This window comes from Papio anubis, chromosome 8 (genome assembly GCF_008728515.1).
Source record: "Papio anubis isolate 15944 chromosome 8, Panubis1.0, whole genome shotgun sequence".
Taxonomy (NCBI): Eukaryota; Metazoa; Chordata; class Mammalia; order Primates; family Cercopithecidae; genus Papio; species Papio anubis.
Window position 1 is genome coordinate 118,530,435 of NC_044983.1, and position 15,743 is coordinate 118,546,177.

The window sequence follows — 15,743 nt, forward strand, 5'->3', positions numbered from 1 at the left end:
ACACATTTGTTGAGATTATAGAGCAGGTTTAACTTCAGGCTATAAACATTTCACCTTGTCTTATAGCTTCTACATAACCATTGTAATTAACATTTTTTATTTTTATTTATTATTTATTTATTTATTTTGAGACAGAGTCTCTTTCTGTCACCCAGGCTGGAATGCAGTGGCGTGATCTCGCCTCACTGCAACCTCCGCTTCCTGGGTTCAAGCGATTGTCCTGCCTCAGCCTCCCCAGTAGCTGGGACTATAGGCGTGGGCTTCCAGCTCAAAAAAATAATAATAATTTTTTTTTTTTTTTTAGTAGAGAGGGGACTTCACCATGTTGGTCAGGCTGGTCTCGAACTCCAGACCTCAAATGATCCGCCCGCCTCGGCCTCCCAAAGTGTTGGGATTATAGGCATGAGCCACAGTGCCCGGCAGTAATTAACATTTTTAATGACTGCCTAATAAGCTGCTTGTCAATATATCACAAGGTATTAGAAAGGACTCATGATTGGGTGACAGAGAGTAAACCCAAACAAGCTTAAGAAGAAGAGAAACATTCATTGACATCCACAGTGGAAAAGACAAGGGTGGTACTGGTCTCAGGCATGGCTGGAACCAGCTGTCCAAATGACACTGCTGGTACTCTGTTTCTACCTCCTGGATGCGTTCTCCAGGGCTGGCTTCATTGTCAGGCAGGCTCTCCCCAAGAGGTAGCAAAATGGTTGCCAGCAGCCATTGCTTATAAAATGCCAGCTAAGCAACCTTGCAGAAAGAACACCTCCTTTCCTAGGAGTCCCAGCTAAAGTCCTGGGCTGACTCTCATTAGAATAACTTAGATCATGTGACCTATTCGTGTGACCACCTCTGAACCAATCTCCGTGGCCAACAGGAGATGCAATTCTCCTATTGGTCTAGCCCTGGTCATGTGGTCTCCCCATATCCAATCAAGGGATGGCAATGGACCCATCCAAACCACATTGATTGTGGAGGAGAGGCAATTCCTCAAGTCAGGCTGCGATGCTGTTGGCAGAAGAAGGGGGAATGAATGCTTGGCAGGAGGAACCCAGATGTTTCTCCTGCTCGCTGGATGTCTAGGACTCCCCTCCCCAGTTTCTGCTGTGACAGAGGATACAGTAGCTGTGGGTAGAGCGTCACTCCCTTCTCCGTCTCACGGGGAGCAGCTTGCTCTAGGCGTTTATATGCGATGCCTCCACATGGGATTTTGTTTGAGGCGAGGATTCCACCGCTTAACAGCATTTGAAAATCAGTGGCCATAGTGTGCCCTCCAGCTCCAAGTGGCTGAGAATCCATGACCTTAACTTTATTCCTCTCCTGGAACCCGCTGAGATGCTGCTTCTTGTTCTTCTCTGCTCTCCTTCTCTTTCTAGCCTTTTCCCTTCCTCCTCAGCACTCCCCACTCCCACAGTGGGCATAGGGGCCCACAGATAGCTGGTGAGGCTGGAGAGATGGTATCAGGACAGGGGCAGGGGCCTCCACTCCAGCTCTTCCTTTTCCTTCCATTAATCCTGCCCTGTCAGACCCACTCTACCCCTATCCTCTCCCCTCTGGCCCAGTGGGAACAGCTCTCCCAGGGCCACTGGGACTCAGGCAGTTTGGGTGAAACCAATTAGCACCTGGCCCTGACTTTTCTGGTAACTGAGCCCTCTACTCTGGCCCAGGTCCTGGTCATCCTGATGGATGTGTTCACGGATGTGGAGATCTTCTGTGACATTCTAGAGGCAGCCAACAAGCGTGGGGTGTTCGTTTGTGTGCTCCTGGACCAGGGAGGTGTGAAGCTCTTCCAGGAGATGTGTGACAAAATCCAGATCTCTGACAGTCACCTCAAGGTAGGGGCCCCAATGAGAGTCCTAAGGGTACTCATATGAGTCCAGACAGGATAGTCTATGCAGTAGTAACAAATGTCCCCATCTTGTGTTAACAGCTGAACATAATAAAGGTTCATTTCTTGCTCAAACAAACTCCTATGTAGGTCAGATGGCCCTCCTCCATCTTGTAGCTACATCCTGAGAAATACATGGTCTCTAAGATAGCCATGACAGGGAAAGGCTGGAGGACTCTGCAGGATTTTTCCAGGATCTGACCTGGAAGAGATTTTCATCGCTTTCTCTTATAACCCATTGACCTTACCCAGATGCACAGATGCTAGGAAATGTAAAGGGTCATGGGTATCTAGTGAGCAGCATCTCTGCCATGTACTCCTGTTCTCCTCTCAGCTGGGGAAGCCCAGGGGCTGCATCTCACAGGGCAGGCAACCTCCAGGGTCTGTGGGATACGTTCAGAACTCCCTGGCCCCAACAAGATGTTGATCCTCTTGGACTTCACTGAACCCTGTACTTCCCTCTCCTGGTAAAGAGAAAAGAAACCCAGAGATAAGGGTTCAATTCATCACACAAATTTGAGGACAACTAATTCAAATGTGAACACCACCCATAGCTTTCATGAGTAGGCCCAGCTGAGCAGCTGATGGGTGGCCCTCAGAGCTCCTTTGATAAGTCTCCTCTAGCTCAGGCAAGAGAGGTTCTGTTCTCTGGGAGAACCTCCCAGATAATAATGAAGCCTCCTCCCTCCCTCCCTTCTCCTATGCATGGATGCAGCTGAGTTCAGTGCTGCCTCCTGCTGCCATAGGCCTTGGGACCTCTGACTGCTGGTCTGTTTGGCATGACGTGGATCACATCTCCTTGGTACCAGGCCATTGAAACAGGTCAGGACCGTCAGAACTGGCCTTGCTTTCGTGGCCTATGCTGGCCACACCTGACAGTACTCTGCTCACCATAGGACAATGGTGTCCCTCCTCTCAAGATCTCACAGAGCTATGGAGAAACCCAGGGGAAGCGGCTGGAGGCAGGACTGCCCTTCCCAGAGCCTGGCAGCAGTCTTTTGAGGAATGCAGACAGTACTCCACCTCCCTCAGCCTTAACCTTGAGACTCCCACACTTTACCTGCCTTCCATTTCTCCAGCCTTCCAGCCCTAGGGCGGGAGCAGCAGGTGTTACAGGGAAGACAAGGGATAAATAGAGCCATGGTACGATTGCAGACTCACCTTTGCTTAAGACAATACAGGGTCTATTGCTACCTCCACAAAACTACCTCCTCTGGCTGCACCCAGCCTCCCTCTGAACAGCTTGCAGTCAGGGACTCAGGTCAAGCCACTTACAAGGCAGGGCTGGGCTTGCCTCCAAGTAACTGCCAGGCCACCTGTGGCTCATGGGGGCCTAGACTCGGGGCTCCATAGGCATCAGGCCGTTGCTTTTATTTGCTGCCTTATTTGAATTCTACCCCCTTCCTTTTTTTTTGTTTTGTTTTTGTTTTTGTTTTGTTTTGTTTTTGCCAGCTAATGCCAGGACAATGAAGAATAATTCAGCCCAAGGAAAATACTAATATGGTCCAGAATCCCACCAACCAGAGATAATACATTTTCATCTTGATGAACATTCTACCAGACATTTTCTTACACAAATTGTCTTAGTCCATCACAGCTGCTATAACAGAATTCCATAGACTGGTGACTTATAACAACTGAAATTTATTCCTATGGTTCTAGAGGCTGGGAACTCCAAGATCAATGTTCTGGCAGATTCGGCATCTGGTGAAGGCCACTTCCTGGCCTATAAATGGCTGTCTTCTTGCTGTGTCCTCACGTGGCAGAAGGAGTGAGGGAGCTCTCTAGGCTTCCTTTATAAGGCACTCATCCCATTCATGAGAGCTCCACCTTCATGACCTAATCTCCTCCCAAAGGCCCCACCTTCTAGTACCATCACCCTGGGGATTAGGTTTCGACATAGAATGGGTGTAAGGGGAACACAAACATCCAGCCTAAAGCCCAAATATATCTCTATAAACAGAATTAGGAAGTGACACCTTGACATTCCCTCCAACAGAACATTTCCATCCGGAGTGTAGAAGGAGAGGTGTATTGTGCCAAGTCAGGCAGGAAATTCGCTGGCCAAATCCGGGAGAAGTTCATCATCTCAGACTGGAGATTCGTCCTCTCCGGATCTTACAGGTGAGCCCTGGATTCGTCTCCTGTCAAGGGTTTGTAGAGGACAAGGGCTGGGCGAGGTGGAGCCCAGCTCCCATCGCTCAGACACACACACCCCCACCAGCTCCCAGAAGGTATCCCTCTGCCTGGAGCTGGAGCTGCATCACCTAGATGCGGGGAGAGGCAGGAAATGTGGGCCCTTTCTGGCAAGAATTCCAGGTAGAGAGGCATTTCCAGGTGCCTCAGTTTCCCTTGATATTGCAATAGGACATAGAATCCTCTTCTTTTCCCTCCTCGGATATCTTAGATGTGATTATGAAGTGATGCAATTTGTTTAGTTGTGTGTGTGCATACCCCATTGCTTTTCTCTTTTTTTTGAGATGGAGTCTCGCCCTGTCACCCAGGCTGGAGTGCAATGGTGCAATCACAGCTCACTGCAACCTCCACCTCCGGGATTCAAGTGATTCTCCTCCCTCAGCCCCCCACGTAGCTGGGATTGCAGGCACCCGCTACCACACCCGGCGAATTTTTGTATATTTAGTAGGGACGGGGTTTCATCGTGTTGGCCAGGCTGGTATCAAACTCCTGACCTCAGGTGATCCACCCATGTGGCCTCCCAAAGTGCTGAGATTACAGGCATGAGCCACTGCGCCCAGCCCCATTTTATTTTTTAAATTTTTATTATTTGCTCAAGCAATCCACCAGCCTCAGCCTCCCAAAGTGTTGGGATTATAGGCATGAGCCCCTGCGCCCGGCCTCAGTTTGTGTTTAGACCCTCACACATAGACTCCTACATCCAAATGACTGACCACCCATTTATTCTAACAATGCTACCTTGCCTGGGTCTGTCTTTGAAACTTGATTCAGAGCTTAAAAGATATTCTTTGAAATGTTCTTAGTGGTGGCACTAGGGAAGTGGATTTGATGGTGGGTTTTGTGGGAGGGATGAAATGAGAGGGCAATTGAGGAGGGAAGGAAGAGCCGAAGGTCATTTGGGAACATTTTGTTTAGGAAGGTGATGAGTGTGACAGAGAGTGCAGAGGGGGTAACTGGTTGCATCTTATCTTACTTCCTCTGCTGCAAACACATAGCAGTGACCAGAGAAATATGAGCACAAACATTGGGATAAGCTGCGAGTGGAAGGCAGGCTTCCGGGGGCGTTAAGGATGCCCTCTTTCCCCAGGGAGCAGGAGCCCGCAATGCTGTTCCAAAGCCAGGTGAAGCCAACTGCCAAATCTCTAGCCAGAGACAAATGAGCATAAAGGGAAAGAGAGAAAGGGAAAAGAAATAAATAAATAAACCCTAACATTTAAAATGTGCTATCTTTCTTTAGCCTTATTAGTGCCGTTTAGCTGAAATTCCACTTTTAATGACATTAACATTGCTACCTCCAGTCTTCCTTGGGCTTATACTGGTACAGTGTCTTAGTCCATTTGGGCTGCTATAATAACATCCCATAGACTGGATAGCTTATAAACAACGGAAACCCATTACTCACAGTCCTGAAGGCTGGGAAGTCCTAGGTCGAGGTGTTGGCAGATTCAGTGTCTGGGGAAGGCCCACCTTCTGTCTCATAGACTGCTGTCTTTTCACTGTGTCACACAGCAAAAGTGTATCTTTATCCCTTCATGGTAAAAAGGTGAGGGAGCTCACTGGGGCCTCTTCTGCAAGGGCACTAACCCCATTCCTGAAGGTTCTACCTTCATGACCTAATCATGACTAATCATCACATTGGGGATTAGGATTTCAAATATGAATCTGGAGGAGACACAGACATTCAGTCTAGAGCACAGAGCATAACTTTCTCTCCATCCCATTATTTTCAAACTTACTGATAGATTTAAGTGTGTCTTTTGTGAACAACATATCATTAATTTTTGTTTTTCTGAGACGGAGTCTCGCTCTGTCACCCAGGCTGGAGTGCAGTGGTGCGATCCCAGCTCACTGCAACCTCCGCCTCCTGGGTTCAAGTGATTCTCCTGCCTCAGCCTCCTGAGTAGCTGGGATTACAGGTGCCCGCCACCACACTTGGCTAATTTTTGTATTTTTAGTAGAGATGGGGTTTCGCTATGATGGCCAGGCTGGTCTCGAACTCCTGACCTCAGATGATCCACCCACCTCAGCCTCCCAAAGTGCAGGAATTACAGGCGTGAGCCACCGCTCCCAGCCTCATTAAAGTTTTTAAAAGTATAATTTTATCATCTGTCTTTTAATAGGTATAATCCACTTAGTTATTGTGATTGCTGATCTATTTGGATTTATTTCTAATATTTCTATTTTGACTTCACTTTGCTTTTCCCCTTTTGTGTTTGCAGTTGAATGGACAGGTTTTCATATTACTTCTCTTTTAGATAGCTCTTTTTTTTCTCTGCTTGCTACGAAGCTTAAAAATTTATATTTACTCTTTTCTTATAATGGGACTCCTTCAGTTTTTAAAATACTTTACACGTTTTCCAAACAAAGTCCAAAATTGTGTAATAATTCTCCTCTCCTCCCAAATACAACAAGGACCTTCGTGCACTGTTTTTCGACATTTTGGTTCCTATTAAGTTCATCAAGGCTGTTTCACTGTAAGGCACAGAAAATCTACTTAAACTGGCTAAGTAAAGGCAGAAGGGAGGGGGTGTTGTAAGGCTGTGGCAGTTAATCTCAGGCACAGCCAAGGGCAGGACCAGGGGCTGCCAGGCCTCCCCGAGTCTGGGAAAAGCTAAGGTAAAAGCTGCTCACTCTGGCTTTCATGGGTCCACAGGCCTGTTGTTTAGCTTCTTTTTCTGGTTCTCTCTCCTGCCTCATGGATTGTATAAGTTAAATCTGACCTCCTCATCCCTAAGCTTTGGGGCCTCCCAGCCCAGCCCCCACCACCATCACTCCTGGTCCAGCCATTCTGTCAGCCCAGATCACCAACCAGTGGATGAGCTGTCTCCGAGGCTGGTGTCCACCCCTGAGCCAGTAACCTGTGGCTGGGGCAGGGGTGGCAGAAGGGAACTTGGCACGTGGTGAAAACATGGCTGCCTTTCACCCAGGCCTAGGGTGGGGCAAGTTTTCAAAGAATCTCTAAAATATGTCATTCTGTCCTCAAACTTTTTAGAATTTGAAGGTAGGAGAACAAGGCTATGGGAAAAAAGAGAATGTGGCTTAGGGGGCACTTCAAGTGCAGTTCACACCTTCCTGCCCAGCTTGCCTTGAGGTCTGGAATGTCCTTCCTAGCACTGAGGGTCCCCATGTCAGTGCCTGCTCTGGGTGTTTCATGTAAATGGAATAATCATTCAATATGTGGCATTTTGTGGCTGGCTTCTTTCACATAACATTTTCCAGGCTCATCCGAGCTGCAGCGTGTGTCAGTGCTGCCTCCCTTTTCATGGCTGAGCAATATTCCATGGACCGGACGGACCACAGTTGGTTTATCTGGTCGTCAATCCATAGACACTGGGTGGTTCCCCCTTTCGGCGATTGTGAATATGAGCTGAGGAATTCTTGCAGCGCTCTTGACACTCTATTTCAAGGCACACATTCTCCCCTGGGGAATGCAGATTTTGTATCACTAAAGGGAAGAAGGAGGTTGAGCTGTGGGCTAGAATAGCTGAGGATTCCCTGAACATGGGGAAGAAATCAAAGAACAGGTGCAGTTGAGCTGTCTCCTCAGTAGCCCCAAAATATGATACACTTTAAAGTGATCTGGGCCGGGCGCGGTGGCTCACACCTGTGATGCCAGCACTTTGAGAGGCCTAGGCGGGTGGATCACCTGAGGTCAGTAGTTTGAGACCAGCCTGGCCAACATGGTGAAACCCCGTCTCTATTAAAAGTACACAAATTAGCTGGGCGCAGTGACACGCACCTGTAATCCCGGCTGCTGGGGAGGCTGAGGCACGAGAATCACTTTGAACCCGGGAGGCAGAGGCTGCAGTGAGCAGAGATCGCACCACTGCACTCCAGCCTGGGTGACAGAGTGAGACTCTCCTTCAAAAAAAATAAAAAAATAAAAAATAAATAAAGTGATCTGAACTTCAACAGATCAAAGTTTGGATGTTTAAAAAAAAAAAAAAAAAAAAAAAACAACTTCTTACCCAGAGGCTCTTATCTATAACATCCTGCCCAAAGTTCAAGATTAGACAATTATTTTTGAGAAATGTTGCACCCTCCCAGGACCCACTAGCTGCATTGCACACGACCATGGGGCGGTTATCTCTGTGGAAAAAAGGAGAAGGCCTGGGAACACAGTCATTTGGAAACAGAGATGTAAAGATAAAAGGCTGAGAAACAACTTCTTATTATCTGTGTGTATGACGAAAACTGATGAAGGAGCTTAAGCGACCGGGAGGGATTTCGAACATTTCAGGGAGATCAGAACTGCGCTAGTTGTGGGGGCTTCCTCCCTCTACCAAATGGTGTCAAATGCTGGGCAGATTAAGCTGAAACACATTCCCAAGATAAACTTCCCTGTAACACCTTCAGGAAAACAGTGTCTATCTTCAACTTCTCAAAATATGAATTGTTCCACCCTCGAATCCTCAAATCCATATCAGTTCACTTTTAAACCAAACAATATCTCATACATTATGCTTTCCCCTAGAAGAACAAGAATGTGAATGTGTTAGGTCGTACCCCACTCTTTTGTTTCGAGATGCTCTGTTGCCTAGCGTGGTGGTGGTGTGATCTCAGCTCACTGCAGCCTCAGCCTCCTGGTTCAAGTGATACTCCCACCTCAGCCTCCCAGTAGCTGGAATTACAGGCGTGCACCTGGCTAATTGTCTTGTATATTTAGTAGAGATGGGGGTTTCACCATGTTGGCCAGGCTGGTCTCGAACTCCTGATCTCAAGTGATCCGCCCTCCTCGGCCTCCCAAATTGCTGGGATTACAGGCGTGAACCACTGCTCCCAGCTTCTATACCCAACTCTTAATAGCTACGTACCTGTCATCTCTCTGGGCCTGTTTCCTCATCAGAACAAAATGGAAAATAATAACACATTCTCTTTGTATTAGAATTGTTGTAGAATTAAGTAAAACAGCAAGTGTAAATACTTAGCTGCTGGGCATCTGAGATGCACTAAAAAAAGGCCACTTAAGAGTGTATTGTTGTTTAAGACATTGGTATTAATACTTTCAAATTTATTTTGATATTAATAATTATAATTCCAAACAGGGTCTGTTTGAAGAGGATTACTGAGTTTTACCAGGCAGGCCGTGATTATTACTGTTACCAGCATTTTTATGCTTAACTAACATTGGTCTGTTGTATAAAGTGGTTTGACCTCACTTTCCAGTTGGTTTCTGTGAATTAGAAAAGAGCTGTCATTGGCCTGGCGCGGTGGCTCACACCTGTAATCCTAGCACTTTGGGAGGCCGAGGCGGATCACCTGAGGTCAGGAGTTCAAGGCCAGACTGGCCAACAAGGCGAAACTTGTCTCTACTGAAACTACAAAAAATTAGCCAGGCATGGCAGCAGGTGCCTGTAATTCCAGCTACTTGGAAGGCTGAGGCAGGAGAATTGCTTGAACCTGGAAGGCAGAGGTTGCAATGATCCGAGATCCACTCCAGCCTAGGCGACAGAGTGAGACTCTGTCTCAAAAAAAAATAAATAAAATAAAATATATATACACACACACACACACACACAAAATTAGCTGGTGTGGTGGCACACGCCTGTAATCTCAGCTACTAGGGAGGCTGAGGCAGGAGAATTACTTGAACGTGGGAGGTGAAGTTTGCAGTTAGCTGAGATACACTCCAGCCTCGGCGACAGAGCAAGACTGTCTCAAAACAAAACAAAACAAAACAAAAATGGACTTTAATAAGGATTTAATCCTTATGACAACACTTTGAAGAAGGCATCATCCCATCATCCTCCTCATTGACAGAGGTGGGGCGGGGGATTTAGGCACAGAAAGGGGAGGCAACTGACCCAGGGTCACCAGCTTCCTTGACTAGGGTCACTGGCTCTCCAATCCCTGTGAAGCTGGGGGCAGGGCTTGTTAGCCAGATGTGCAGCCCAGGAGGAAGGTGGCTGTAGCCTGAATACATGCAGGGCCATTTGTGTTTACTGTCATTCCTGAGGGTTGTGGAGGAGCCAGCTCCTGGAGGGAGCACAGGACACCAACAGTGATTTTGCCCTTGACATTCAAAGGTGATCTGCTTACCAGCCTTTTAGGGGATCATCTTCCCCAGGACCAGTCTCCCCTTAGAGTTGTTTCCAGTAAAAACAAAACAAAACAAAAAAACCAGAAGAGGCAGGCCCTTTATCCCTTTCTTTTAGCCCAGCTACCTGGGGCTTCAGATATTTTGGCCGCTCCTTCTGGTTGTATATGGTTCTTCCAAACTGAAGAGCCCTGCTTCCTCCGCTGAGGCTAGAGGGCTGAGGTTGTGCATTTCAACACTGAAGGGCTGGTTGAGGGACTGACCCCAGCATAGGTGCCATGCCAGTGCCATCAAGAAAAACTGCCGAGTGGCCAGAGGGGATTTGTGTGTGTGCTCTGAGATCAGCAGGAGCTAAGGAAGTGCTCCGGGGTCAGCTGAGAGGGACCCACCACTTCTGCCTGGCAGGTCCAGGAGGTCGGTGCCATTGGCTGGAGTTGGGTCTTGAAGGATGAGAATGATTTCAGGGGGTGGGGAAGAGGCAGGCAAAACTGGGCATTGGGAACAGCACGGAGAACAACAGCAGCAAGGCATCATCCTGGCTTCTAACTGGCCTCCTGCCCATGGGTTTTCTCTCCCAGGAACAGAAACACAAACCAGATCAAACCTCTTTAAAATCCTTCAATACTCGCCACTGCTCCTAGGGAAAAAAAAACCAAAAAACTACATCCTTACCAGGGCCTCTATCTCAGTAGGATGCCCCCACTCCTCCACGGGGTTGGTGCCACACTGGCCGCCTCCTGGGTCTTTCGTGCTCTTTCAAGTCTCAGGGCCTTTGCACTTGGTGTTCGTGCCCTCCATCGAGAGCTCATTCCTGCTGTCTCTATCTTGCTAACTCCTCATCTTGCAGGTGGCGGCTTCCAGATCATTGCCTCAGAGACCTCTGATCACCCCCTCCCGAGCCCTCTTACCCTCCATGGCTTCGCTCCCATCATGATTTGGAATTATTTATTTGTGAACTTGATTAGCCAAGATTATAAACAGCATGAGGTCAGGGACTGGACTGGGTATGTTTTCTTCTCTGTTGCTTTCCTGGCATGAAGTATGGTAAATATGGCATCTGATGCATTATACATGGCCACAAATATTTGTTGAATGAATGAATAAAAGCACATTGGGTTCTGAGCATTCAGTGTCCTGAAAGATTATAGTTTTTCAAATTGTGCCTTACCATCCATTAGTGGGGTGTGAAATCAATTTAGTAGATGATGTCTAGCATTTTTTTTACATGACACAATAGAATAAAAATAATCAGAGCACACTGAGGTAAAGGATGTTCTGGAAATTATTGTGTGGTTATGTACTTGTAGGTCATGATGTAAAATGTGCTTTTCCAAGAATAGCCAAGATAAATCCAAAGAAGAAAAACAAGCAGGGAGAACTTGCCCTACCAGAGTTCAGGACTTGTCATGAAACTGCGGTAATCAAGACAATGTGGCATTGGAAGAGGGACAAATTGACACACAGAACAGAAAGCTCAGGCACAGATTCACACATGACAGAGCATGTCAGAGCAGTGGGGAAAGGAGGAAGTGGAAAAAATACCCCCCCCGTATGTAAAACGGGATTACTACCCACCTCGCATGCATTTGTTTACAAATCAACTTGCAATTGATGAAAAGAATTTGAATGTTGAAAATAAACTTTAAAACTCTTAGTAGATTTCTTTAAAAAAAAAAAAAGCATTGACCATAAAAGTTTGCTTAATCTGACGATATTACAATTAAGAATGTTGGTTCATTGACATCTTGGCTGGGCACAGTGGTTCACCTCTGTAATCCCAGCACTTTGGGAGGCGGAGGCAGGCGGATCACCTGAGGTCAAGAGTTCAAGACCAGCCTAGCCAACATGGTGAAACCCCGTCTCTATTAAAAACACGAAAATTAGCCTGGTGTGGGGGCAGGCGCCTGTAGTCCCAGCTACTGGGGAGGCCAAGGCAGGAGAATCACTTGAACCCAGGAGGCAGAGGATGCAGTGAGCCGAGATTGAGCCACTGCACTCCAGCCTAGGGGACAGAACGAGAAAAGGAAGGAGGGAAGGAAGGAAGGAAGGAAGGAAGGAAGGAAGGAAGGAAGGAAGGAAGGAAGGAAGGAAGGAAGGAGGGAGGGATGGAAGGAGAGGAAGGAAGGAAGGAAAGAAGGAAGGAAGGAAGGAAGGAAGGGAGGGACGGAAGGAGAGGAAGGAAGGAGGGAAGGAAGGAGGGATGGAAAGAGAGGAAGGAAGGAAGGAAGGAGGGAGGGAGGGAAGGAAAGGAAGGAAGGAAGGAAGGAGAGGAAGGAAGGAAGGAAAGAAGGAAGGAAGGAAGGAAAGATATCTTAAAGAAAGTGAAAAGTCAGTTACGAACTGGAAGCAGCTATTGAAGATGCACACACCTGACAGAGATTAGTGCTGAGACTCACAAGGGCACAAGAGCACAGCAGAAAAGTGGGTGGGAGACGTAAGTAGGCATTTCACCAAGGAGGCAACACATGGTTAAAAAACAAAAATAAAAACAAAAACAAAACAAAACAAAAACATGTGGAAAGATGTGCAGCGTCATGAGAGATCCGGAAAATGTGAGTCGAGGCTAGAATGAGTCCCCATTTCACACCTCTCCAACCAGCATAGAAATGAAAAAGACTAACCATACCAAATGGTGGATTTCAGGGATCTTTCACACACTGTTGATGGGATTGCAAATTGGGACAATGACTGTGGAAAGATTTTGGCCTTTTCTCTAAAAGCTGTATACTCACCTAGTTTAAAACCCACCAACTGTACTCCTAGGTATATTTCCACAAGAAGCTGGTCCACATGTATGGTAGAAGACGTATGAGAATGTTCACGGCAGCACTGTTCACAACAGAACCCAAATGCTTAGCAGAGGGAGGTGATGAATGCACCACGAGACAGCCATCAGTGCCATATTACACAACAGTCAAAAATGAAGTACTGCAGGCCGGGCACAGTGGCTCACACCTGTAATCCCAGCGTTTTGGGAGGCCAAGGTGGGTGGATCACTTGAGGTCAGGAGTTCGAGACCAGCCTGGCCAACATGGCGAAACCCTGTCTCTACTAAAAATACAAAAACTAGCCATGGTGGCAGGTGCCTGTAATCCCAGTTACTTGGGAGGCTGAGGCAGAAGAAGCGCTTGAACCCAGGAGGCAGAGGTTGCAGGGAGCTGCGATCATGCCACTGCACCCCAGCCTGGGCAACAAGAGTGAAACTCTATCTCAAAAAAAAATAAAAAAAACCAAAAGACAAAAAAAATTCTTTAATTATGGAAAAATGAAAGCAAGGTTGTTATGATCACAGGATTCATGACGTGCTGAGTTCTAGTTCAGGGGTCCTGGGAAAGGGATGCAAGGAGGGATGCTATGGCTTGATGTGGACTATCCTCAAGATGCTACCTTGGCCAGGTGTGGTGGCTCATGCTTGTAATCCCAGCACTTTGGGAGGCCAAGCAGGGAGGATCACTTGAAGCCGGGAGTTCAAGACCAGTCTGGGCAACATAGCAAGACCCCATCTCTGCCAAAAAAAATTTTTTAAGAGAAAAAAAGTTTTTGAAAAGATGTGACCTTTTCTTTTAGGTAGTGGGTTCATAAGTGCTTACTATATTACTTAAAATCACCAATTAAATAGATAAATAAGTGAAAATGGGTGATGAATAGACCAATGAGTAGAGTGGTCATGAGCCGAAGATGATTAAATGAATGCTACGTACTTATGGGCCAAACAACAATAGAAATAAAATGTATTTCTGCTCATGGGCTGTGATCAAAAGTATAAAAGCTAAAGCATGGCCAGGCACAGTGGCTCACACCTGTAATCCCAGCACTTTGGCAGGCTGAGGCAAGTGGATCACGAGGTCAGGAGTTCAAGGCCAGGCTGGCCAAGATGGTGAAACCCTGTCTCTATTAAAAATACAAAAATTAGCTAGGCATGGTGGTGGGCACCTGTAATCCCAGCTACTCTAGAGGCTGAGGCAGACAATTGCTTGAACCCGGGATGCAGAGGTTGCAGTGAGCTGAGATCATGCCACTGCACTCCGGCCTGGGCAACAGAGCGAGACTCCATCTCAAAAACAAAAGGAAAAAAAAAAAGCTAAAGCACGAGATGCCCGGGTGTGTAGGTGTCGGGGGGCTCTGGTGCCGGGCACAGTGCAATCGGGGACACAGGTGCTGGGGACCTGAGGAATTGCCAGGACGTCTTTGGACTTGTTCTTTGGACTTGTTCTTTGGACTTGTTCTGTTGAGCAAAGCAGCAGCTATGTTGCCCCATGTAGCCTGATTTAGACAACATAGGGCGACTGGCTTCTGAGTGTAGCGCGGCCCTTTGTCCCTGCAGCTTGCCTCCTGTCCCGTGGCGGGGCTGGTCCTTGGCTCCGCTTACCTCTCTGGGGGTGTGGGTGGTTCCCTGCCTGAGGTGAGATTTAAACAAAGCCTCATTGCTGTTCCCAGGATTACCCGAGCCTTGTGCAGTCCCGCCCTGCCTCGCAGAGCAGGCAACTCCCAACCCCGGGCGGAGGCCAGGCCTTTGGGTGGCAAGACAGGTGGGCTGGGGCTGGGGGCTGCGACCCCATCCTTGGTGGGCCCCTTTCTGCTCAGCGCTGGCGCTGTCCCGGCTCGGCGACCATTGACCATTCCCCTGACCATGCTTCTCCCCTTGCTTCAAGTTCACCTGTGCAGGAGCCCAGGATCCTCTAGCCTGGTGCTCTTGGGAGATCTATGCTATTACCAGAGTTTCAAGCATTGCTTGGGGGAGGGGGGATTGGGGAGGGGGGGGGAAACGAAAGGAGTTTTCCATCGGAAACAGAAAAGATTTTGGGTTAAATCTGGGAATCAGGCCGGGCGCGGTGGCTCACGCCTGTAATCCCTGCACTTCGGGAGGCCGAGGCGGGCGGATCACGAGGTGAGGAGTTCGAGACCAGCCTAGCCAATATGGTGAACCCCTGCTTCTACTAAAAATACAAAAATTAGCCGGGCGTGGTGGCGGGCGCCTGTAATCCAGCTGTGGTGGTTTAGGCAGGATAATCCGTTTTGAACCAGGCCGGAGGTTCACCCGGGCGGGGCCAGAATCACGTGCCGTTGCACCTGGGTGGGTGACAAATGAGACTATCTCAAAAAAATCAGTAATCACACAAGTAATAGCCTGCCTTAGGCATTTGATTTTTCCCTAAAACCTGTAAGTGGTGGCCCCAGGCCTCTCCTTGGGGGTGTCTCCCCACCCCATCCCCTCCACCCCGTGTCTCCGGGGACGCACGCTGCACGGATGCTCATCCCAGCTGGGTCCCTGTGCCTGAGAATGGAGCCGAATCCTCTTTCAGGAATGCTTTAGATTTTCATGAAAACACAGCCCGGCTTCCCAAGAGCAGCCGCCTTTTGCGGGGGCTTTCCCCACCCCTGTAGTTAGGGCTAGTGGCTCCACATTCCACAGGTGGAGAGAGAAGGCCCCGGCTGCTGGGCTCTCCCAGGCACCCGGAGTCAGGAGCCTGGGACTCAGTCCCTTTGCCTCCCTCCAGGAGGGGCCTCACAAAGGGGGCTGCAATCACAGGCACCAGGAGGGCCAAGGGCCAGGGGATTCGCTCTGGCCTCTTAATTATTCGCCTGCAAACACATTCTGGCCCCTGAGCCTCAGTTTCGTCG

The 15,743-nt window shown here is 48.2% G+C and overlaps 1 protein-coding gene across 1 annotated transcript in view; it reads left to right on the forward strand.

Moving 5' to 3' along the window:
- Nucleotides 1–15,743, forward strand: part of FAM83A (family with sequence similarity 83 member A) — a 28,809-nt gene that overhangs the window by 10,957 nt on the left and 2,109 nt on the right. Inside the window, exons 2-3 of the mRNA XM_003903126.4 lie at nucleotides 1,668–1,835; nucleotides 3,888–4,012. Coding sequence (XP_003903175.1) covers nucleotides 1,668–1,835; nucleotides 3,888–4,012 — 293 coding nt within the window. The remainder of the gene's footprint in view (nucleotides 1–1,667; nucleotides 1,836–3,887; nucleotides 4,013–15,743) is intronic.